General features: G+C 43.5%; 1 protein-coding gene and 1 pseudogene across 1 annotated transcript in view; one reads left to right on the top strand and one right to left on the bottom strand.

Annotated features, from left to right (window-relative positions):
* The window catches only part of GLRA3 (glycine receptor alpha 3), a 502,398-nt gene that overhangs the window by 349,134 nt on the left and 127,962 nt on the right, over positions 1-25,302 (bottom strand). Inside the window, exon 2 of the mRNA XM_075347194.1 lies at positions 8,252-8,379. Coding sequence (XP_075203309.1) covers positions 8,252-8,379 — 128 coding nt within the window. The remainder of the gene's footprint in view (positions 1-8,251; positions 8,380-25,302) is intronic.
* Positions 20,915-25,302, top strand: part of LOC142303179 (uncharacterized) — an 85,327-nt pseudogene continuing 80,939 nt past the window's right edge.

The raw sequence follows: 25,302 nt of genomic DNA, 5'->3' as shown, positions 1-25,302 counted from the left end.
ACATAATGAAGGGGGAGGGGAGGCAGTTCATAAGTCTTGATAGAAGTTAGAACACTACAAGGGCCCGCACATGTGAGAGCATGTGTGAGTGGGGGGGGGGGGAAGGTCCAAATTTCACACTGGGGCCCATTGGACTCTAGTTACACCACTGTAAAAACATATCATACATTCCCAGCATGAACACAAGGTGGTACAAGCGACAGAGTCTCACCTCTCTGCTGTGCCTTTGGGGCTTTCAGGACCAGCTATGGCTACTTTCACACTTGCGTTGTTTGGCATCCATCACAATGCGTTGTGTGACGCATGTGACGGATGCGTTGTAAATAGTGTGATAAAGGCAACAGATTCCTGTGAAATATCACGTTGTGTTAGTTTTCTTTAGCCGAGAGAGAGAGAGCCCCCATCATCACCGCACACACACAGGCACTACCGCCCCATCATCACCGCACACAAACAGGCACTACCGCCCTCATCATCACCGCACACATGCAGGCACTACCGCCCCCATCATCACCGCACACACCCCGGCACTACCGCCCCCATCATCACCACACACACGCAGGCACTACCGCCCCCATCATCACCGCACAAACACCGGCACTACCATCCCCATCATCACCGCCGCACACCCCGGCACTACCGCACCCATCATCACCGCACACACCGGCACTACCGCCCCATCATCACCGCACACACGCAGGTACTACCGCCCCCATCATTAATGCACACACCAGCACTACCTCAGTGACATCCCCGCTGACAGCGCAATTCACTTCAGTTGCTGTGTGGAGCTGACAGAGAGCGGTAATGGTCTGTGACCGCTCCTGTCAGCTTCATGTAGCAGAGCTGAAAGCGTCATGGGACCTCTGTGGATCACGTCGGATCTGGAGGGGTATTTGGGGATTTTAATAAAGTGGTGAAAAAGGGTGTATTTTTGTCTTTTATTTCAAATAAAGGATTTTTTGGGTGTATGTGTTTATTTACTTTCACTTACAGGTTAATCATGGGGGGATTCTCAAAGACGCCTGCCATGATTAACCTAGGACTTAGTGGCAGCTATGGGCTGCAATTAACTCCTAATTACCCCGATTGCCACTGCACCAGGGCAATTTTGGATGAGCTGGGTAGAGTCCCGGGACTGTCGCATCTAATGGATGCGGCAATTTTGAGCGGCTGCTGGCTGATATTTTTAGGCTGGGGGGCTCCCCATAACGTGGGGCTCCCCATCCTGAGAATACCAGCCTTCAGCCGTGTGGCTTTACCTTGGCTGGTATCAAAATTGGGGGGGACCGCACGCCGTTTTTTTAAAATTATTTATTTATTTATTGTACTGCATGATATAGACCCGCCCACCGGTGGCTGTGATTGGTTGCAGTGAGATAGCTGTCACTCAGTGTGGGGGCGCATCTGACTGCAACCAATCATAAGCACCGGTGGGTGGAGGAATCAGGGAATACAAGATGGAATAATGAGCGGCCGACATTTTCAAAAGAGGAGAAGCCACCAGAGCATGGTGACAGCTGTGCAGCGCCGCGCCCATGATTAGCGAGTATGAGAGAGGGGGTGAGAGGGAGAGACTGACCGACAGAAAGCGATAGAGAGACCAGGAGTGATTTTAAACAATTTAGATCGTTCTGCTGGACATGCTGAGCATGTGTGACGTCCTGGATTAGCCAGGTAGTCACAGGTAGGCCCTTGCACAAACACCTTCCCCTAAAAAGGTACCAGCAGCCAACTTTAAAACCCTGAGTCACCCCTCTCAGGACTTGATGTTCACACCTGGGGGGTGGAGCCAGGCAGTTGGCCACGCCCACCGTGGAGTTCGGAGAGCCTGATGCGGGAAAAACAGAGAGTTCAGTGACAGGAGTGGAGGAGAGTGGTAGCAAAGTGTGCATGTCTCTCAGGGATCTGGGTTGGAGCCCGGATACCCTGTGGCCAGAGGGCAGACGGTGGTGGCCGCCTACAGGAGCAGGGATTACAGCCGGTGGAACCATAAGGGACCGGGACTGGGTAGTGGCCCGCCGGTACCGAACCGGGGAACCGATTGGAAACCAGAGCACCAGGAGGGGTACTCAGACCCAGTACGAGGCCCAGAAGCTACTGGACCGAGTTGAATTCACTGATTGGGGTCTGGACTTTAGGTCCTTTCCCACCCAAGACCCGACTGAAGACAACACCCCAACCAGAGGGATAGAAAGCCACCGCCCAGGAATCGAGATCCCACGGGCCAGCATCTGTGGGCAAACGGGCTCTACCGGCACACACAAAGCTGGGGAGCGGACTACTGTTGCTCAGGCATAGGAGTCACCATTCTACTAAAAGTGAGGTGAAGGAGAAAGGCGGAAACCACCAACCTTAAAAAAGGGGAGAAGCGCAGCCGACTGCGGGCATCGTCCACCATCTTGTTTGGTTTACCAGAGACTCCAGTGTGTCTGTAATAGTGAGTACAACAGTTCCCTCGGGCCGCGCACCGCATCGCACCAACAAGCCAGCATGCATCCCCCCTCCTCAGCACCCTCGGGCCCCCGGGCCCATTACCCACTACCCACTGAGGCGTCAACACCAAGCTGCGCAACACCATCCCCGGGAGCCTAGTCAACGGCAGCGTTGGTGTCCATCCATTCACCACAACCCGTGGGTGGCGTCACGAACTTAACCCCCAAAAACAACCGCGGCCTCGGCCGTGGACCTCCCCACCGAACACCACCCCTCACTTAGTGTCAGCATCCCTTCAGAGTGATGTGACCCCCGGGTCCGGGAGGAGCTCGAGCCACCCACCGATGAGCCCGGATCCGAGCGTCTCGGCAGCCGGCCAAGCCCCGGGGCGGTACATATGCTCTGTAGAATGTGATGGAATCCATCAGCGGATCCCGCTGCTTAGCGCATAGCGGCGGAATCCGCCACCATAGACGATCATTAGACACTTTGGCGGATTCCAACGGAATCCGCCAAGGTGACTTGTTTTAACGACACCAAAAATGCTACATGCTGCGTTCCCTCCTCCCGGTGCTCAGTCAAAATAATGACTCAGCATCGGCCAGCGGATGAAATGCAGACACTGCGTCACAGTGCGTCGTCAATATAAGTCTATGGAGAATAGCGCAGTCCGTTAACGGACTGCGCTATTTTCCATAGTGGCGGATTGCGATGAACGCAAGTGTGAAAGTACCCTATCTCTGCCAGCAGCACCCTGCTTTTGGTGGGCTCCCCTGAGATGATAATGTATTAGATGTGACCAGCAGTCACATGTAACTCAACAGATAATACAGTGATACTTTTGTGAGTACAGATAGTAGTGATTGCTCCTCTGGATCACACTGCTGCTGCTTCTGCATGTGCTGCTGTTTTGGGCTGGAGGAAGAATCAGTGAGATTAGAGCAGACTGTATCTATCTATTGCTGATAATGACAGACTGCTATAAACCACAGATTTTCAGTATTTTTGCAGTTCTGCACTAGGTCAACTGTAAATCACAAGTTGATGACCTATTATGTGAACATCCTCACCTTGCACCTCAAATATCATAGATCTGAAACTTTGTGATGCTGCAATTGGCAATTTTCTGTGTGGGCAATTTTCCATGTGGGCAATTTTCCGTGTGGGCAATTTTCCATGTGGGCAATTTTCCATGTGGGCAATTTTCAGTGTGGGCAATTTTCCATGTGGGCAATTTTCCGTGTGGGCAATTTTCCATGTGGGCAATTTTCCATGTGGGCAATTTTCCTGTGGGCATTTTTCCTGTGGGCAATTTTCCTGTGGGGAATTTTCCTGTGGGCATTTTTCAGGGAACCCTGTATAACATGCATATGCCATCTGTATGACATGCATATGCCATCTGTATGACATGCATATGCCATCCATAGTGCGATTTTTTTTCTCGCTCCCATAAGCTTGCATGGGGGTGCAAGAGCTGAAACTCGGTACAAAACGCATCATGCTGCGATTATACCGAGAGAACGATTCATGTGAAGAAATAATAGGACAGAGGAAACTGCATCATTGATTAACACTGGTGTGAGTGGAATCCAATTTCTTCTCAGATCGCACTCGCACCAGAAAATTGCAGATGGAAAAGAGCCCATACACACCATCCCTTCTCCAGCAGCTATCCATACACAGTAATTGGGGTAGAGTGAGCAGAGTGGCGAGTCACCGAGTTTAATATAGACTCGATTACGCGATATGGCCGTCAATCATAGTAATGGCATTATCGTGATTAGCAGGCAATCGTCGCATGTTTAGTGGCTTCAAATCAGCCACAAAACATGCAGGGCAGGGTCTTGAGCATGACGGATACTCGATTGAGTATCAAGTGTGACTGAGCAACCCGATGCTCTTTCGAGTATTGAGCAGCGATGAGCACAATTGCCTATCACTACTCATTGTGCATCATTTGCTTTCGTCTTCTTGTGTAAACAGTGATTCAAAAAATCATTGATTGGTAAAAGTTTACCGTTCAGTGATCAAATTGTGCTGCCTGTCAGTCTAAAAAGACTGCAAAGGCCTCGTGCACACATTGAGTATTTGGTGAGTTTTTAAACTCAGTATTTGTAACCCAAAACCAGAAGTAGAACAATCAGAGGAAAAGTATAATCGAAACACGAGCACCACTTCTGTATTTTTTACCTACTCTTAATTTGGGCTTAAAAATAAAGAGGTAAAAAACTCACCAAATACTCATTGTGTCCATGTGTTCTTAATAACTGTGCAGATAATGGACTGTAAAGCCACATGCACCACTGAGTATTTGGTGAGTTTTTACCTCAGTATTTGTAAGGCTAAACAAGGAGTAGGAAAAAAATGTAGAAGTGGTGCCCGTGTTTCTGTGATACTTTTCCTTTCATTGTTTTACTCCTGGTTTTGGCTTACAAATAGAGCTGAGTGAACCCGAGTTTTAGTGTTTGGTGTTCATACCAAACACACTTTATAAAAAAACAGGGTTCGGAGTTCGGGTGCTTTACGTATGTGTGGTGCCCCCGACCCGGTCAGGCACCACTGAGTACTGCACCCATGCTGGGACAGTACTTCCAGGTAATCCTAAAGGCCAGAATGAGGTGTGTATGCACAGACATATAGTAACCAGTTCTCCCACACTATTAGATGGGACCCTTGAGCAGTCCCTGGAGGGGGTAGGCCTTCAAATCTTGTCAAGGGGTGTAGTGGAGGGGCTGGGAGCTAAAGTGCAGAGCCTGTCAGGAAAGGAGTGGAGCGAGCCAGTCTGGTAATGGTGAGCGGTGGTTGCTAAGGGATACGCGCGCGGCCACTAGTCAGACCCTGAGCGGTGTAGTGACAGTTGGCAGAGGAGAACGGTCACCGAGTCAGTCAGTCAGTCAGATTGGACAGGGGCTGCCAGAGACTAGGCACGTATGGGGAACAGGTCCCTAGAGCAGACTTCAGTTTTAACTATCTGCTAAACCTGCCGGTGGGGGGAACTACAAGTACCTCACCAACCTTACAGAGTCCGAGCCTCAGCAGCAACGCAGGAACCCATAAGGGGACAGAGCTTGAAACCGTCTCACTTGGTCCACGCTGCCAGCAAATGGTCCAAAAAGGGGAGAAAAGGCAGTTGCGACTCCCTGGATAAGCCCCACGGTACTTCAAGTCAGGGGTTATCCGAACATAGAAGTGCTAGGAAGGCGAGCCAACTAGTTACACTCAGACTGGTCCGAAGGAACCCTGGTTCAACCTGGTTTATCACAGCATCGCCCGGGTTTGCTCGCCATAACAACAAAGTGAGTAAAAAGCAGTTGAAAGACTTTTAAACTGAGCATGAGTTCTCCTGGACCCGCTATCCTACACACCTGAGCCCCTGGGGCCTGCCTCACTCATGGGAGGCCACACCATCTGGCTGCAGACTCCATCAGCCCAAGACGCTCATAACATCTGCAGTGGCGGTCATCCATATCCCTGACCGCAAGCCGTGAGTGGCATCGCGACACATTTATAAAAACTGACATACCTGTTGCCATATTAAAGAAGACCGGTGGCGTCCCTGAAGCTGGATCCATGTCCCTGGGGTGACACATATGCAAACCACTTTCACGATCATCGCTGTGCTCAGGTACACTTGGTTCTCAGCTGAGTGTGAGCTGCTTGCAGTGTTTGAATGCCTTTCACTTGGGGTAACAACAGCGTGATCAGATGTAGTTTGCACCAAAAAGGAAAAATCTTTCCCACCCTCCACCGGAAGTGATCTGTTTATGGCTTCTGCATGTGGGTCAAAATCCAAAGTGCCCAATTAATGAGTTCCAGTGCAGTTCAGGTCAAGTCAGGTCCCAAACTGATCTTTATCTAAAGTGTGGCTAAAGTCTGGTTGAACGTGCCAAACCAAACTCCCACAGCTCTACTCATCTCTACTTACAAATACTAAATTAAGAACATTTAACAAATACTGAATGTGTGCATGTGGCCTAAAACTCATGTTACAGCCAAGCCTGTTGAAATGAAAGTGCATATCCTCTACTAATTGTGTGAAATTGTCGGCTTTCTTGGTGCCAAGAAACTTTTTCACAGCAATAATATTTGAAGATCAGGCACAAGATTTGTTTTCATTCATTGATGGTATGAAATATGTATCTTCTATAAATTGTCCGATCTGTGAACCATCTTAAATGTTTACCTTTTGTTTTGCAATTAGTTATTCAATACACAAACTCTCTCTTTTCAAAGCCTTTACTACTTGTTTTATCAAGCCTAGCTTTATACTCTATGCAGTGGTGGCAGTATGTTGTATCTCATGCTATCAAAGGTATATTGATTACCTTTTGTCCTCCAAGCATATTTATTCCCTTGAAAGTCGATCTTTTTTTGCCCTGTTTTCTTGTTTGGCGCCCTGTGTTCTTGTTTAGCCCTTCTATCCCAAAGGCATAAAAAGCAAGAATATTTTATGCAGCCACTTCTTTGTGTAGAACAGGAAGAACATTATCTTCAAATCTACACAAATGCAGTTTTGTAACTTAACCATGTCACAACCTTGAACATATACATACATCCTAGGTCATGTCCCCCGGTCCCATGGGCTCCAGCGGCGAGCCCGCGGTAATCCCCGCACATGTCTAGTAATCTGATTAGCAGACATGTGTAGGTAACAGTTGCACAAGAATGCTATCACGGGGCACCAATGTATTGCCATGGTAGGGTGGGCTCAGCTGATGACCCCTGATGCTACCATGACGTATTTCCTGTGAGAGCAATGCTGCTCAGATCAGCAGAAATGCACAGGCAATCGGACTGTGCAGTGATAAAGTCCCTCAGGAGAAGTAGTAAAATCAATTTAAAAAGTTAAAAAAAAAGTTTTAACAAATATGAAAAAAATAAAAAAACTTTAAGGTTCAAATCACCCCGCTTTTGCTCCATTGAAAAAACAATAAAAAAAGAAAAAATATACACATATTTGGTATTACTGTGTTTGGAAATGCCCGATCTATTAAGATAAAAAAAACAACATTTAATTTGATTTCTTACATGGCATAGTGAGAAAAAAATTCCAAACGTCAAAATTATGTTTTTTGGTTGTCGCAACACTGCATTAAAATGGATTACCAGGCAATCGAAATACTGCATCTACACAAAAATAACTTCATTAAAAACAACAGCTCAAGATGCAAAAATGAAGCCATCAGTGTGCCCTAAATCCCTAAAAATGAGAACACTACGGGTATAAGAAAATGGAAACAAAAGCTCTATTCTTTTTTTGGAAACATTTCAGATTTTTTTTAACCCCTTAAATAAAAGTAAAAGTATACATGTTTGGTATATACGAACTCGTACCTATGTGAGCCATCATACTGGCATGTTGGTTTTACCATAAAACAAAGAGATTTATACATGTGCTTTCCGAGCAATTATAGGCTTTCCAGCAATGAGATTTGAGGTGAATTTAATCAATGCAAATTGAATCTTTGGGGAAAATTTGGTGGTTGTCAAATGAACAGCTCATATCTACTACTGAGGCAAAAGAAAAAAAATAATATTATACATTTTATAAAAAATAATTCTAACTTTACCCCCAAAAAATAAAATAAAAATTCAATTTTATAGAAAGAATTGGGTTATAGTACAGCACACATTTATCTCAAAAAGTCCCATAAAGAATCAATATAGCATCAGATCCACTGAATAGCCTGTATATGAATAACATTTATGGCACAAGCCATGTGGACACCTGCAAGAGCTTTGAAAGGAATAGTGGCAGCATTCTAAATACAGTAGTATTGGTGCATTTAATTTGCTGAATGTAAAAATATATTACCTTTGAAGTTAGGTCTTATTCTTGCATCATAACCAGAAGTTCTGCCCATGAGCTTGTCCAGAAAATCAGATGGTGACATTGGTGAATTACGGGATCGAGCACTGTCTGTTTCCTTGGTGGCAACCAAACTAGAAAATAAAATAAGAATTTTATTAAAATTAGTAAATGTTTCTGCAAGTACTTATAAACAAGTATAGTTATGTTTTCAAGTCCACCAGATAATAATCAAAATCCATAGCTCCCAACCATACAGGATTAAGAGGGACTGTCCCAACACGTCAGGGCCTTGTCCCAGCTTCTACTCACTTTCTCTTTGTACCATGCAACCTCTTTTTTCTTTAATTAGATAAACAATTCTCCTCATGATCTTGTCTCCCCAAGAATCAAACTCACAACCAAGATCACTGCAGGAGTAGCTAGAGTTATAAGCCAGAGCCTGCACTGACAAACTTGGGAGGATTTTGTATATTTGAACCTGTGTTGCAGCTTCTGAACCTACAGGCAGATTGTACAGGTACATAGAGATACATTGTTTATACCAGTATATTTCTATGGACCTGAATTGTAGTAGTAAAATAAAAGTAAGGATATAGTTGAAGAAATGGCACATATTATTCGTGTCTATATACCTCAGACTGTGACTTTACAGAAGATGAGATTGAACAGTATATTGATGCTCTTCTTCTCCCCAAACTGACTGATGAGGATAGAGAGCTGTTTAACAGGGATATTCTGTTGGAGGAGTTGGAGGAAGCACTTGGCCAGATGCAAAACGAAAAGGCTCCAGGAATGGACGGTTTGCCTGGGGAGGTTTTTTTAAAACGTTCGCTCCTCTATTATTACACAAATTGCTTAAAGTATTTGATGAGGCCGAGAGGCAAAAGGTTTTACAACCTTCTATGAAAGAAGCTCTAATAGTCCTGATTCTGAAGCCAGGGAAAAATCTAGAAAACCCAGAATCGTACCCCCTGATCTCCATTCTATCAATGGGCGTTAAGTTACTCGCCAACAGAATGTCCTGAGTTGTCTCAACTATTGTGAATAATGATCAAACAGGTTTCATTCCAAGGACAGCTACATCCCTGAACATTAGGAGACTATATCTAGGACTGTCACTTAGCTCTGAGAATCCAGAGGAGAAGGCAATTTTGTCCTTGGATGCTTTAAAGCCTAGAGTCGAGATTTTTGTGAGCGGTCCTTGGGAAAAGGGGATTTGGAAATAGAGTTATAAATTGGGTGAGACTTCTATATGACTCACTGTTGATGAGGGTTAAGGTGAGTGGTCGGGTCTCTGTTTTTTTTCCTATGAGAAGATGTACTAGACAGGGGTGCCTGCTCTCCCACCTTCTGTTTGCTACTGCAATTGAGCTATTGGCAGTTGCAATACGGATGTTCAGTGAGGTTGTGGGATTTAAATGCAGAGCTGTAGAACAGAAGTTATCCTTATATGTGGACGATTTGCTTTTGTACCTAGACAGAGTGCACTCTTCCATTTCGCTGGTGATTTATCTGCTTTGGGAGTTTGGGCGGAGATCCGGTCTTAGCATTAACTGGTCCAAAGAAAAAGGAACCAGCACGATCTGAAATTGGCATGCATCATATAAAAAGTGAAAATTCACAGATTTATTCCAACTGTACTATAATAAAAAAATGAGATTTTTAGCAAATAATTGATCAATTCTTTGAGCCACCCTTGCCAACGTCACGGCAAATCTCAATAGGGGGGTCCTAACCTATATTAAGTATTTCATGTGCCATGCGGCCTCCTAGGTAAAGTTAAAAGCAGAACCTTAATGGAGCACACATACCTGTAACCTGTATATAGCCGCTTCCATGTTACAAAAAAGGCAATTGTGGATAGAGACCAGCCCAGGTCCCAGCATGTGGAGCAAGCTCTACACATACCAGGACTATATCAGAACTGACCCTCCCAGTGCCAGACAGCAACCATTGATAAAGGCGGACCAGATCCAAGAATGGTGCTTAATTAGCATTGCCTGTGGAAAGGGGTGAGGTAACTGAATCTGAACAGCCACCAACAGGAGGAATACATTGCAAACCAAAATCAGGCGTGCATGGTATGGTGATGGTCAGTCCCCAGAAATTGTAGCATAACTACAGTCAGTTCTGATATAGTCCTGGTATGTGTAGAGCTTGCTCCACATGCTGGGACCTGGGCTGGCCTCTATCCACAATGGCCTCTTTTGCAACATAGAAGCGGTTATATATACAGGTTACAGGTATGTGTGCTCCATTATGGTTCTGCTTTTAACTTTATCTAGGAGGCCGCATGGCACATGAAATACAGAATATAGAGTAGGACCCCCCTATTGAGATTTGACATGACGTTGGCAGGGGTGGCTCAAAGAATTGATCAATTATTTGCTAAAAATCTCATTTATATTACAGTACAGTTGGAATAAATCTGTGAATTTGCACTTTTTATATGATGCATGCCATTTTCAGATCGTGCTGGCTCCCCTCTCTCTCTGGTCCAAGTCAGCCCTAATGCCAGTGGACACTCTACGAACGGGTTTCTCTGACCTGCATATACCAGTTCCCAAAGTTTGAGAGTTCAAGTATTTGGGAATAACTGTTAAGGGTGCTTTACACACTGCGATATCGGTAACGATATATCATCGGGGTCACGTCGTTAGTGACGCACATCCGGCGCCGTTACCAACATCGCAGCGTGTAACACAAATAAGCGACGATCAACGAGCACAAAAACGTGAAAAATCGTTGCTCGTTGACACATCACTCATTTCCTTAATATCGTTGCTGCAGCAGGTACGATGTTGTTCGTCGCTACTGCGGCACCACACATCGCTGTGTGTTACGCCGCAGGAACGACAAACATCTCCTTACCTGCCTCCACCGGCAATGCGGAAGAAAGGAGGTGGGCGGGATGTTACATCCTGCTCATCTCTGCCCCTCCGCTTCTATTTGCCGGCCGCTTAGTGACGTCGCGTGACATCGCTGTGACGCCGAATGCACCTCCCCCTTGAGGGAGGGATTGTTTGGCTGTCACAGCGACATCGCTGCACAGGTATGTGCGTGTGACGCAGCCGTTGCAATAATGTTTGCTACGGTAGCGATCAACACATATCGTGCCACCGACTATCGCACGCAACATCGCTAGCAATTGCTAGCGATGTCGCAACGTGTAAAGCACCCTTTAGTCCGAACCCAAATGATTTTTGAGCTCCTAATCTTGATTCCCATCTGACACAATTTCGAGGAAAGATTAATATTTGGTGCCAACTCTCATTATCAAATATTAGTAGAACTAACTTAATTAAAATGGTATTCATTCCACAACTATTATATTTTATACATAATTCACCATTATGGTTACATATGGATTTTTTTACCAAAATCGACCAATATAGAAGAAAAAAGTGCTAGAATCTGATTAGAGGTGTTGCAATGGGGAAAGGAGGAGGGAGGATTGGCAATACAGAACCCGTATTTATACGATATTGCTTCTCAGATGCAACACTTCAGGAGTAGAGGAAAGGAAGGGACATACGATGTTAGTTGCGATCTGGTGAGAGAGGGATCAGACTGGAAATACCCGGTATGTTGGCTAGAGGTGGGACAGAGGCAGGTGAATAGGGAACGACATCCAACATTAGCCATGATCTTTAAGGTATGGAACGGGGCAAATCTCTTCTGAAGATAAATTGGCCAGCGGCATTCTGCCACTATGGTGGAACACGGACATACAAGAAATTCAGAAACTTGAAGGATTTAGAGGGTGGAAAGATAGAGGGATCTATTTGGTATCACAGGTTCTGCAAAATAATGTTTTTAAGAGTGTTGAGCAATTATGAATGAATTTCATCTCCCACATGTATTTTTCTACCAATATTTACAGCTGTGACATGCATTGGAGTGACAGAAGAGGACAGGCCCTGTGAATATGAGATGTAATCCTATGCTGCGCACTTTGGCTATGTCTTAGTCTTTTAGAGGCCTTATATCTGAAATACAGTGCTTTGCGAAAGTATTCGACTCTCTTGAATTTTTAAACCTTTTCCCACATTTCAGACTTCAAACATAAAGATAAAAATGTTATTGTTATTGTGAAGAATTAACAACAAGTGGGACAAAATTGTGAAGTTGAACAAAATGTATTCCTTATTTTAAACTTTTATAAAAATAAATAACTGAAAAGTGGGGCATGCAATATTATTCGTCCTCTTTAATTTAATACATTATAGCGCCGACTTTTGCTATGATTACAGCTGCAAGTTGCTTGGACTATGTGTCTATCAGTTTTGCACATCGAGAGACTGAAATTCATGCCCATTCTTCCTTTGCAAATAGTTTGAGCTTAGTGAGGTTGGATGGATTGCGTTTGTGAAGAGCAGTTTTCAGCTCTTTCCACAGATTCTCGATTGGATTAAGGTCTGCACTTTGACTTGCTTTATGTTTGGGATCATTGTCTTGTTGGAAGACAAATCTCCGTCTTAGTCTCAGGTTTTTTGCAGACTCCAACAGGTTTTCTTCAAGAATAGTCCTGTATTTGGCTCCATTCATCTTCTCATCAATTTTAACCATCTTCCCTGTCACTGCTGAAGAAAAGCAGGCCTAAATCAGGATGCTGCCACCACCATGTTTTACAGTGGGGATGGTGTGTTCAGGGCGATGAGCTGTGTTGCTTTTACGCTAAACATATTGTTTGGCATTTTGCCCAAAAAGTTAGAATTTGGTTTCATCTGACCAGAGCACCTTCTTCCACATGTTTGGTGTGTCTCCCAGGTGGCTTGTGGCAACACATTTTATGGATATTGTTGAGAAATGACTTTCTTCTTGCCACTCTTCCATAAAGGCCAGATTTGTGCAGTATACGACTGATTGCTGTCCTATGGACAGACTCTCCCACCTCAGCTATAGATCTCTGCAGTTCATCCAGAGTGATCATGGGCCTCCTGGCTGCATCTCAAATCAGTCTTCTCCTTGTTTGAGATGAAAGTTTGGATGGACGGCCGGGTCTTGGTAGATTTGCAGTGGTAAGATACTCCTTCCATTTCAATATGATCGCTTGCACAGTGCTCCTTGGGATGTTTAAAGTTTTGGAAATATTTTTGTAACCAAATACAGCTTTAAACTTTTCCACAACAATATCACGGGCCTGCCTGTTGTGTTCCTTGGTCTTTATGATGATATCTGCGCTTTAAACAGAACACTGAGACTATTAAAGAGCAGGTGCATTTATACGGAGACTTGATTACACACAGGGGGCTTATATTTATCATCATAAGTCATTTAGGACAACATTGAATCATTCAGAGATCCTCAGTGAGCTTTTGGAGTGAGTTTTCTGCACTGAAAGTAAAGGGGATGAATAATATTGCACATACCACTTTTCAGTTATTTATTTTTTTAAAAAAGTTTAAAATAAGCAATAAATTTTGTTAAATTTCACAATTGTTTCCCACTTGTTGATTCTTCAGCATAACAATAACATTTTTATCTTTATGTTTAAAGCCTAAAATGTGGTAAAAGGTTGAAAAATATAAGGGAGCTGAATACTTTTGCAAGACACTGTATATAGGAGACTACTGCCCGCCCACCTAGATAGATACCCGTTAACTGTCAAAAATAAATGGGAGCGGGACCTAGGACCCTTAACTGATGATTAATGGTCTGACATATTGGAGCAGATTCCTAAAATGGTGGTCGCAGAGTGTCAAAGGCTATTTCTCATCCATAGGGTGAACAAGACACCTGGTCTTTTATTCAAGATAGGACTTAAACCAAATGTACAATGTGTCAGATGTGGGCAGGATATGATGCCCATTTAATGTATGTCATGTGGGAATGTGGACATATAGGTAAATTTTGGAAGCAAGCCCTGGGACTTATAAATCAGGTGTACCACATTAAAATACAGCTCTTGTCCTGTATTTGCTCTGTGAATTTATGGGAGGGAGGAGTGGACCCAGATTCTCCAACGGCCCTGGGTATAACACGTATTCTTTACCAAACAAGGAAGCTGTTAGTATACAATTGGCTAGGTCCTTTGCCCCCAAGTTTAATGGAGCTTAAAAACAAGAAGAATAACGTCCTGAGACTGGAAAGTGGAGTCTATATAAAGAAGAAAGCACTGAGTAAATTTTATAAAATTTGGCAGCCGTGGATGGAGGTGCCAGGCCTTCCCTCTCGTGTGTTGGTCCAGGACGCTATGCTGGATCGCCTATTATTATGCCTACAGTAAAGGGAAATATCCTGGAAAAAAGAGTCTAGCTCCGCAGGATGACACAAAATCTTGAAGAGTGCTGCGGGGAGAGGCTGGAGGGGACGATCTGATGATTCGTTGTGAAAGAGAGGGGTGGATACGACTGTTAAATAATCTTCCGACTGGACAGATGTACTATTATAAACTTTATTTCTTTGAAATTTTTTGTTTACTCATAAAATAATGCTGTTTAATTGCTTTGTTTATGAAAATCAGAATGTGACACAAATTCATACTGGTAATGGATTTGTACTGCTGAACAATATTATGCCATTAAGTTTGCTTTGATGTCGGTATATATGCCATACAATGTATATTTCCATTCACTCTGTACCGATTGTTTTATGTTCAATAAAAATGACCTGATTAAAAAAAAAGTAAAATAAAAGTCAGACTTTTTTTACATTCTATAAAACTGCTAAACAATAATGAAAAACATTTACAATAACGATATTTTTAATTTACTTTTTTTTTTTTTTAAATAAATGTCACAAAGCACAGATATATTTGGTCTCCCCAGGAATCAAAACCACAACTGATAGGATTGCAGGCAGCAAGAAAACTCTGAGCCATAGCCTGTACTGGTAAATACTGTATGGCAGATAAAACTAAACAGTGTTAAAACTTGAAAATGCTGAATGCCCAAGGCAAAATCTATAACACGGCCCCCACTTTCCATGTACCATTAAAACCACATGTCTCTTTGTATGTAGCAGAGAGGTATTTCGTAACCCCCTCCACCTCCCTCAGTCTACATGATCCGACTTCAAACTGAACCTTTGCATTCTCTTTAGTTAAGTGTTAGTTAATTCTTACAGCAAAGATGGGCTGCAGTGTGTCCATCGCCCAGGCCAAAAACTACTACCCCAGCAGGATACAGCTGAGGCCCCACTAGGGGGAGACATCACAGGTGCAGGAGGAGCAAATCACACACACGCTTCCAAAACATGGAGGGGGTGATTGCTGGATGATAAAACTGCACACTGATGGCTTGCTTAGAGCACTCTTCACACTGTATGATGCGCAGTTGGGGTACGGCTTGGCAGCCCGCCTGATCTAATAGTATGGGAGTTGTCTAATAGGCTGCGGGTTTGTGACTGTGCATCTGCATGTGTGAACAGTGGTCTATGCAAGCCATCAGTGTGCAGTTTTACCATCCAACAATCACCCCCTCCATGTTTTGGAAGTATGTGTGTGATTTGCTCTTCATGCACCTGTGATGCCTCCAACATGTGGGGGTTTAGCTGTATCCTGGTAGAGTATTAGTTTTTGGCCTAGTTAATGTACAGCTGCAGTTCCATCTTTGCTGTAAATAATGATATTTATTCCTCTTTTTTGTTGCTTTTTTATATTAAGTGTTAGTTAAGAAAGATTAATTCACCATTCATGGAAAGTTGTTTTCTCTTTTAATTTGCCTGCTAAATCCCCCTTCATTTGCATAGTTCTTGGAGAAATACTTAAGTCAAGATTGTAAATGTTTCCAAGAAAAAGACATTCCGGCAGCTCAATAATACTTACATTTTTTTTTATTCTTTTCTATAATTGAAAAACATAGTACAGCTTGTTTCGAGTCGCTCTTCGTCATATTCTATGACATATTCTATGAATGAGAGTCACTTGCATTTGAAAGGCGTTAGGTGATGTAAACCACGGTACGTTTTTAAATGATTTGCAATAAAAAAACAATGTTTTATTCACTTGCTGATCTGTCTTTTTCTTGAAAACTCCATTTTAAATATATGCTAATTATAACTTTATCAGAAAAAAACCCAAATACTGAATATTAATTTTAATGCATTGTTTTATGGCTCCAATGTAAAATCCATTATTATTCTAAGATTCTGTTCACATCTGCATTTCTGGTTTCACTTTATAATAAAAAAAACAAGTAACATGGCTGGATATATTGCACCAACTCACATAAAGTGAATTAATTCATTCCTCTCAGAATAAAGTGCTTCACAGATATGACCATTCTGACTTTCAGATTGTGTTAAGTTTTTCCACAGAGAGGATAATTATTTTTTTTATTTACTGTATATTCTTGTTAGAACAGCATATATTACTTTTATGATAAATGATGTTACAACTGTTTCAGGTCAATGGTATTATTATTATTATTTATTATTATAGCGCCATTTATTCCATGGCGCTTTACAAGTGAAAGAGGGTATATGTACAACAATCATTAACAGTACAAGACAGACTGGTATAGGAGGAGAGAAGACCCTGCCCGCTAGGGCTCACAGTCTACAGGGAGATGGTGATGGTACAATAGGTGAGGACAGAGCTGGTTGCGCAGTGGTCTACTGGGCTGAGGGCTATTGTAGGTTGTAGGCTTGTTGGAAGAGGTGGGTCTTGAGGTTCCTCTTGAAGCTTTCCACGGTAGGGGAGAGTCTGATGTGCTGAGGTAGAGTGTTCCAGAGTATGGGGGATGCACGGGAGAAATCTTGTACACGATTGTGGGAAGAGGAGATAAGAGAGGAGCAGAGAAGGAGATCTTGTGAGGATCTAAGGTTGCGTGCAGGTAGGTACCGGGAGACTAGGTCACAGATGTAGGGAGGAGACAGGTTGTGCATGGCTTTGTATGTCATGGTTAATGTTTTGAACTGGAGTCGTTGGGCGATGGGAAGCCAGTGAAGGGATTGGCAGAGTGGCGAGGCTGGGGAGTAGCGAGGGGAGGGGTGGATTAAGCGGGCCGCAGAGTTTAGGATAGATTGGAGGGGTGCAAGAGTGTTGGAAGGGAGGCCAGAGAGCAGGAGGTTGCAGTAGTCGAGGCGGGAGATGATGAGGGCATGCACTAATGTTTTTGCAGATTCTTGGTTAAGAAAAGCACGGATAGTATTTTGAGCTTTCAAGACCCGGCACAGTTTATTTTTTTTTTAGTATGTGTTGGTTTAATCAGTTTAACGTTTTTATTTTTGAGGTTATCAATTCTATTTTTGAAATTTTCTTTTTTTATATAAAAAACTCTTCACTAAAGAATTCCTACAACAATGGTACAGGTTTTAAACACCTGCATTGATGGTTGTAAATATGTAGCAAGTGGTCTTTCAGCAATTTGCGTCAGTAAGACCATGGAAGAACAGTCCATGCTGTCCCATTCTTTCCCATGTAGGCTAATAAATTATAGATTGCTTTCTAATTCATAAATAATGTACATTTTATATTTACATTCCCAAAAATTTGGGAAATCTGAGTGTGATGCTAGTCACTACTTACAGATAGTACAAATGGTAGAGTAGTCAGGAAAGCTGGGGTCTGGTAACAGGAGGACACGAATGGACACAGGCAGTACACAGAGGCATAGTCAAGTCACGATCCAAGGGTCATAATTTTGGGAAGGCTTGTAATTAGATTCAGGGAGAAAACTTAAAAATGGTTCAAAATCCAGGAGGTCAAGACAGGAACAGGTAGCTGGGAGAGAGGAGTCAAATACCAGTCTGGGGTCAGGAAACAAAGATCAAAACACAGGCAGGAACACAGGCCAACATCACAACAACAGAACCAGAATGTATGACTGGCAAGGTTCTGGGAGAGCATGCTCAGTAAAGAAGCAGAGCAATTACCCAGAAGATGGAACACCTGAGCAATCAGCACCTCCCAGAACCAGCAAGAAAGCCTGATTGTCAATAAACCTGCCAGCCAGTAGGCATCTCCTAGTGTGCAAGATGCTCTGCACAGAGGAGCTGTGACACTGAGAACTACATGAAAAGTTTGACTTTTGTGGGTGGGATTAAAAAAAACAAAAAAAATCACATGGTTGTTCATTTTTGTAAAAAATGATGTTGTTTTGATTGTATATGGCATAAATAGACTGGAATTTAATGGGCTACACAATTTTTATATATTGGATTCTGTTTAGGGTTCTCTTTTCACTGATTTTGTCCGCTATGCTAATTGTAATTTAAGTGGACAAAAATCTTGAAAATTTCAGTTTTTATTAGAAACACTTAGCACACACCATTTTTTCTGGGTATTTGAGAGAAAAACAATACCTAGCTGCAGTCAAGCAGCAAGGCTTTGATTCATCATGGCTGTAGCATTGGGCAGCTGACATGTTCCTTTTAAAGCCTTCTAGATGCCTGTGAACTAGACAACTTTGCCATGTGCGGATATAGTCACTGTATTCATGTGCATAGAAGATTGATTGTGTGGCGCCCCTGAGGCTTCAGTCGCCACAGGGTACTGCACCTCACCAGAGGTGCAGTATTTATCCCGGGTACAGAGGACGTCATTGCCGGTAAACCACCACAATCCACTAAAACACACAGTTAGTCTCCCTCTCACCGGAACTGGGTTAGGGTTATTTGAATGGTCACCACAAGGTATGGAACATCCAACCCACTAGTTCAGGATTCCGAGGGGTGGAGCTACAGAATCGGGAGCAAGGTGACATGCACAGACAGACATTTTTTCAGTAATGATTAGTCAGCAACAAGGGAACAAGTGAGACATGGGGAGAACACGGTTGCTAAGGGGAGAGCTGCTCCATAGCTCCCTCAGGACCAAGAGCACAGAGCAGGGTGCAGAACCCTAGGCTGGTGGGCACTGCACGTCCCGCCAGCAGAATCCACCGGGCAGAGGATTTCAAGTTTTCTTGCCCACACAAAGCACCAGGGGCACAGCAGCATATAGAGCCAGGAGTCGTGACAAAAGAGCGGCACCAGTAATGGATTCGCGCTGCCTGCCATACGGGACAGGAACAGAGCACATCCAAGGACTCAGGTCTCAGTGTACTTTCAAGTCACAGAGACTCACGCAACACAGCACAAGGAGGAAGGACTCACGTAAGGAAACACCAGTTCTAGCCTCCGAACTATCCGGGATCGGCTGGAGTCTATGACAGCGGAAGTCTGTCTGTCCAAAGGCGGTGATATCTCAGTGAGTAAAGAACATTAACTGCAATCTCTGTGTTATCCAATCCTTCCCGGACCCTGCGCTCCTTCACTAGAGTGGACTAGTTCTCCCAACTTCCCTGTTGGCCTGAGCTCTGCCTGTGGAAAGTTGTACCAACCTAGCTGCACTACCATCTGCCCTCAGAGGAAACCTCTGGCAGCGGCGGCTCTTATATTAGCCACAAACCACAAGTGGCGTCACTAATAAAAACTCTACTTCCCTGTAAATATTCCCTTCATCCATCTTTATTGACACCACTGGAGTCATGGAACCGGGCCTGGCCGCTGTGACATCCTACTCCCTACACTGGCCCAGTGACGAGTAACCCCCCCCAGACCCCTTGGGCAATGCTCTCGGTAAAATAAGCAAAATAATATTAAAGGCTCCTGAGGACCAAGCTGCTCTGGAGGCTAGTCACACCAGGCGCACTGTGTGTGTCAAGTAAACTGCATAGCAATATGTATATCATTTCTATCATGTACTCAGCTCAGTTTTAGGTTGAATTTCAGCATTGCATCAACATGGTCCTGCATAATCTTTTTCACACTGAATTTCATTAGCAAAAATAACTTTCTGTTTAGACTGGATATCTCATGCAGCTTTTGGAGTGTATTTCACAAGTCATTAGCAGCATTTCATGTTTTATGTGGATTACCTAGCCTATTTTTCTTTCATGAACCATTCCTCATTTTTAATTGGTGATCTTGCTGTAGTAATTAACTACCATGAGTCAACCTTGGACAGTAACACTTCAACTTTAAATTTCCATACCTGGTAGTTGCCATTATTCAGTTTGGCCATTGTAAGTTTAAATTCTGAACTGCTTGCCATTTTCCTTCTTTCTTGTGTTTGTACAGTTCATTCACAACTGTTCTGAGCCAAAATATGGCAAGAACCACTCAAGTAAGTAAAGAGAAATTACAGTCTAGTATTACTTTAAGACTTAATGTTCTCGGATCCGGTGATGGCAGCAGGCAACCGGAAATGCTCAGTTCTCTTATTGATTCGATTAGGAGGCGGAGGACCTGTGGTGACACAGTTCCGGTTGCTCACGGTCACGTGATCTACCTGGAAGTAAGAATCTCCACGGCGGCCCCCAAGTGTGTCCAGCCAGTACATGACATCACCAGCTCCCGCGGAGTGTCCCTCTGCCTTGACAGGGGTTGTGCAAGGATGCACAACCCAAATAGGTGAGCATCCCCGGGCTTTAACTAACCCACCGTTACCACCAGGTGCTACACAGCACGTCTCTCTTTTCCTTTTTCCACATATATGTAATGCCTGTGATTGTTTTAGGTAGGGACATGTCAGTTGAGCAGGATCCAGAGGAGGTGTAGGTAAAGAGAGATAACCACAGATGTAGGTTAAGTATGAATTATGTATGGTCCCTGCCCATAGTTGTTTCTGCAGGTATCTACAGTGCAGTGCACTTTGGAGCTCAAAGACAAGTTGCAAGAGTGGTTTATGTTCTCCTGCAGATTAGAGCAGAGAGCAGACACGCCTTCCTGTAAAAAATAATGGTGGCAGCCTATTTTCCAACAAGCTTAAGTGCACAAAATAATTTTTCAAAGACAGCCAACTCCATAAGGTGGTATGACAGAGAGTTCACCACCAGCAACTTGACCAGGTGAGAGTATAGTTGGCAAACCAAAGGATGACTGGCAGTGTATGCACGTTTCCCCAATACAAGGTCAGTGATGAATATTTTCAGTTGTGACGAATAAGGAGGAGGAGGAGTACTTCAACTAAAACAAGTAGTACTAGTAGTAGTGCATGATAATGAAGATGGTGATGAAGATGAAGATGCTGACGTGAACTGAGTATCCCTTGATGGTACAGCCTCGCTGAGAGAAAAATAAACCTAGTGAGAAAGGGGTGGAGAATAACAAATTGAGACATTTCCTAATATACTTTATTGTGATCTGGGATGTCTATGGCTTATTTTCTTCTTGCAGGGCCAGCAGACTGCCAAAGAATTGTCTGGTGGTAACTTGCAAAAGAACTCCCATATATAAGTTTCCCACATGTGTTATCTGTTGATCCTCCTACAGCCTACACTAATAGAAGGTGCAGCTGTATTTCTTAAGATACACTTTTTTGAGCTGGGATGTCCATGGCTTATTTTCCTCTAGCATGGCCAGCAGACTGCCAAAGAATTGTCTGGTGGTAACTTGCAAAAGAACTCACTCAAAGGTCCTCACATGTGTTACTATCCACCATCACAAACATTTCAAGTGCTGTTGATCCTCCTACTCTAATAGAAGGCACAGCAACACCTCATTTAGACTTCATCAGAGGTAAAGCTTAATTTTCCCCATAGGATAGTTTAGGCACATCACCTGCTTTGTGTATCGGTAAGGACAACACCTTCCTCCTCTGATGACCTCAACTCCCCAGCATCCCTGTCCCAGGTCTTGTCAAATTCATAATCATCTTATCATCATTGTCATCCCTGACTCAGCTGATGGTTGCCTCTATTTGGAGAACGGTGTGAGCTACTTGTCCCCTTCTCCATCTCAATTCCACCTCTAGATTTGACCTAGCTAAGAGGGCTACTATCAACGCTAGTGCCCCTACCACCACAGCTCGCAAAGCCAGTAACACAGTTTGGTGATAAAATCGTAGTCTCCATTGCCTCTGACCTCATGTCTGCCAAGTAAAGACTGACTGTTTATCTCCACGAGTAAATCAACTCGAAGAAATTGTTCTGGTGTAGTAGGTGTCTTAGCCCTGAGCTGCTGTGAGTTAGGCAACTATAGGACAGAACAGAAACAGGTGTCATTGACGGAATTGAATTTCTGTTCAGTACAACTTTAAATGCTGTGGTGGTGGAGAACTGAGCAGAATACTAACTACAGCTGATAAAGTGACTGACAAAGTCTACATCATTCTTCTATGAATGAAATGAGTGATGTCACATATATTCTATTATACCCTCCACTTCCTCCCCAATAATTTGCTTTCAGAGACAAAGGAGGCCAAATGTGACCTGTGTTTGGTACTTCTACTGCCGGGATGGTTGCTGACAGCTGTGCTGGTTTGTTTGGTTACGGGTACGCTCACACGAGCGACAAATACGGACGAGAGCAATGTGAGAAATTCTCGCATTACACTCGGACCAATGTTATTCTATGAGTGCGAGCTTTTGGTCAGCTTTTTTCGCATCCAGAATCTGGATGCGAGAAAAGCGGCAGCATGCTGCGTATTCATGCGTGAAATGGCCGAGAATCGCCAATGAAAGCCAATGGGTGCGATTAAAAAACGTAACACACACGGACCGTCCGTGTGTTTCACGTATGCTGTGCAATTTTTATTTGAGTGAAAAAAAAAAAAAAGGAAATTACATCATATAGATTCAGTTTGCATGTGTTAAAAAACAAACAAACAGGAAGTTCAGCCTCCACGGACAACTTCCAGACAACATGTCCAGGCACATCAATGTAGAGCTGGTGCTGGTGATGGTGCAGGAAAGGCCTGAAATTTGGGATACAAGACACCCAGGCTACTGTGACCGTGATAGACATGATGCCAGCTGGATAAACATATGTCAACAATTATTTCCCATTTATAATGAGTCATCTTCTGAAGTTCGTCAAGAGATAAGTAAGTGCAAATGTAAAATTCTATTTGGAGATGTTTTATATCACACATGCCAAAAATGTATGTTAGGATAATTTTTAATGTATGTGGTTTCTCCATAATATAGTGTCTGATGTAACTCGGCGCTGGCGTAGTTGCCGTGATCAATACCGACGGGAAAGGCAACAGCAATGTCGTAGTAGATCTGAGGCTCAGCGGAAAAAATAATATATATATTTTGATCGTTTGAATTTTTTGGCACCAATAATGGATTTAAGGCCGTAAGTAAACATATATATTACTTTAAACTAAAATTAAAAATGCTTGGAATTAAGATTATTTATTTAAAATATTTCAGAACAGACAGTAATTTAAGAAGTCGTTCAACATCAGAATCTGAGGCACAAGTTGAACAAGCAGCGGAGCAGAGAGAAGAGGGCACCTCTTTGGCAAATCCACTAAACAATGATAATGAATCGCAAGATTTCAATAACACACCAGCATTGTTTCATAATCCTGATGAGGAAGCTCAACAACAGAGCAGCAGCCCTACAGTGCCTTTAGACCACTCCCCTGTTGCCCTGCCAGTGTCACACAGACCACGACGACGTCGAGAACTCCCCATCATCAATACACGGCGCGAGGTAGATAATGGAGTTTTACAATATCTATCTCGCACTGTTAATGATGATGGGGAGGAGGCATTCACAAGAAGTATGGCAAACTATCTTAGGCAAATTCCAAGAGAAGTGCGTTTCCGTGCTAGAGCAGCCATGCAAATCGTCATAGATGCATGTACCTCACCAAACAACCCACAAATAGTGTTTAATTCACTAGAACAATGGCAACAGTCAAATAATAATCAGCTGAGAATGCCACAACCTGATAATGCAGGTAGGCAGCAAGCCCAACCTGAAAATCAAACCATTCCACAAACAGTCATGCATCCACCACAATTTCAAACAAACATTACAATCAACTTGATTGATGCACCTGGATCACGTGTCCAACACGGTAATCAATCCTGGAATTTTGTAAGGCCTCATCAAGGTTCTAATTTGCCTCAACATATGCCCTATCATGTACAACCACATGGTCAAGCATCAGGATCAGCCCATAGTCAACCAACAAATCAATACATCACATCAAATTCAAACATATCAACACGCCAGCCACTGAATGTTAACATTCCCCATTCACCACACACATATCAGAATTTATGAGCATAATAGTTTGTATGTTACATGTTTTTTTTTTATTTTTTTTCCATATAAAGCAAATATGAAAGCAATATGTTTTTTGCTAAAATATAAACCAATGGGTTTTTTTTTTTCAAAGTAATATGAAGCTAATCTAAACAAATCAAAAATGTTTGGTCAATATCACACATAGTTGTGTCAAGTTAACTTCTGAAAGCATTATTTATGCAAAATAAACGAAAATTCTGGTTTCATCATCACTGAATATGTATTTTTTAAACATGAACAGCTTATTTCAAATTTATTTAAAAAATAATTTCGGACTAGGTCATGTTTGTTTACATGCTCAATCAAAACATGTTGTGGTAAATCTATTTCACCCTCTGGTCAAACAAAGTAATTTGTGAAAATTTCTCTCACACATATGGCAGAAGGGGCACGTATGTTTCTTGCCATGACTTGGCTGCCATGTGTTTCATTTGGTTCCATTGAAGATGTAATATTATCTTCAATGTTATCATATTTTCTGACAAAATTATGCAACACAACACACCTATATATATAATTGCCTTATTCTGTCTGTCTTGCTCCAAAATTGTGTCCTTACGGTGACAAACGCCTCGCCTTGGCTCCGCCCCCACACGGATTGGCCGTTCGCCTCGCCTCAGCTCCGCCCCCCCGCACGGATTGGCCGCTCGCCCAGGCTCCTCCCCCCACATGGATTGGCTTCTCGCGCCGGCACACTGCACGCATTAGCAACTCGGCTACGCCCCGCCCCCCTCACGCATTGCATGCTCGCTCTGGCCCCACCCCCTGCACGCATTCCCCGAAAAGACACGGAGACCCGACTTCCAGGTGAGTGCTGTACCCCCGGGAGCCCACATCAGCGTACGCCGCCAACGCAGCTGACACATACTCTCGCATTGCTGGGGTTGACGGCATACGCTGGTGTGGGCTCCCGTGCGAGCGGGGGGCAGGGTACGCTGGTAACCATGTAATATTGTCTAGCATGGTTACCAGTGTACACCGGCTCCCAGGTGAGCGCATCAAGGTCCTGCAGCGGCGGAACACACACACACGCACACACATAAGAACACACACACACACAACAGATCACACTCACTCTC

Source organism: Anomaloglossus baeobatrachus, chromosome 1 (assembly GCF_048569485.1).
Source record: "Anomaloglossus baeobatrachus isolate aAnoBae1 chromosome 1, aAnoBae1.hap1, whole genome shotgun sequence".
In the NCBI taxonomy this organism is placed as follows: Eukaryota; Metazoa; Chordata; class Amphibia; order Anura; family Aromobatidae; genus Anomaloglossus; species Anomaloglossus baeobatrachus.
This window is presented reverse-complemented; position numbering and strand designations above follow the sequence as displayed.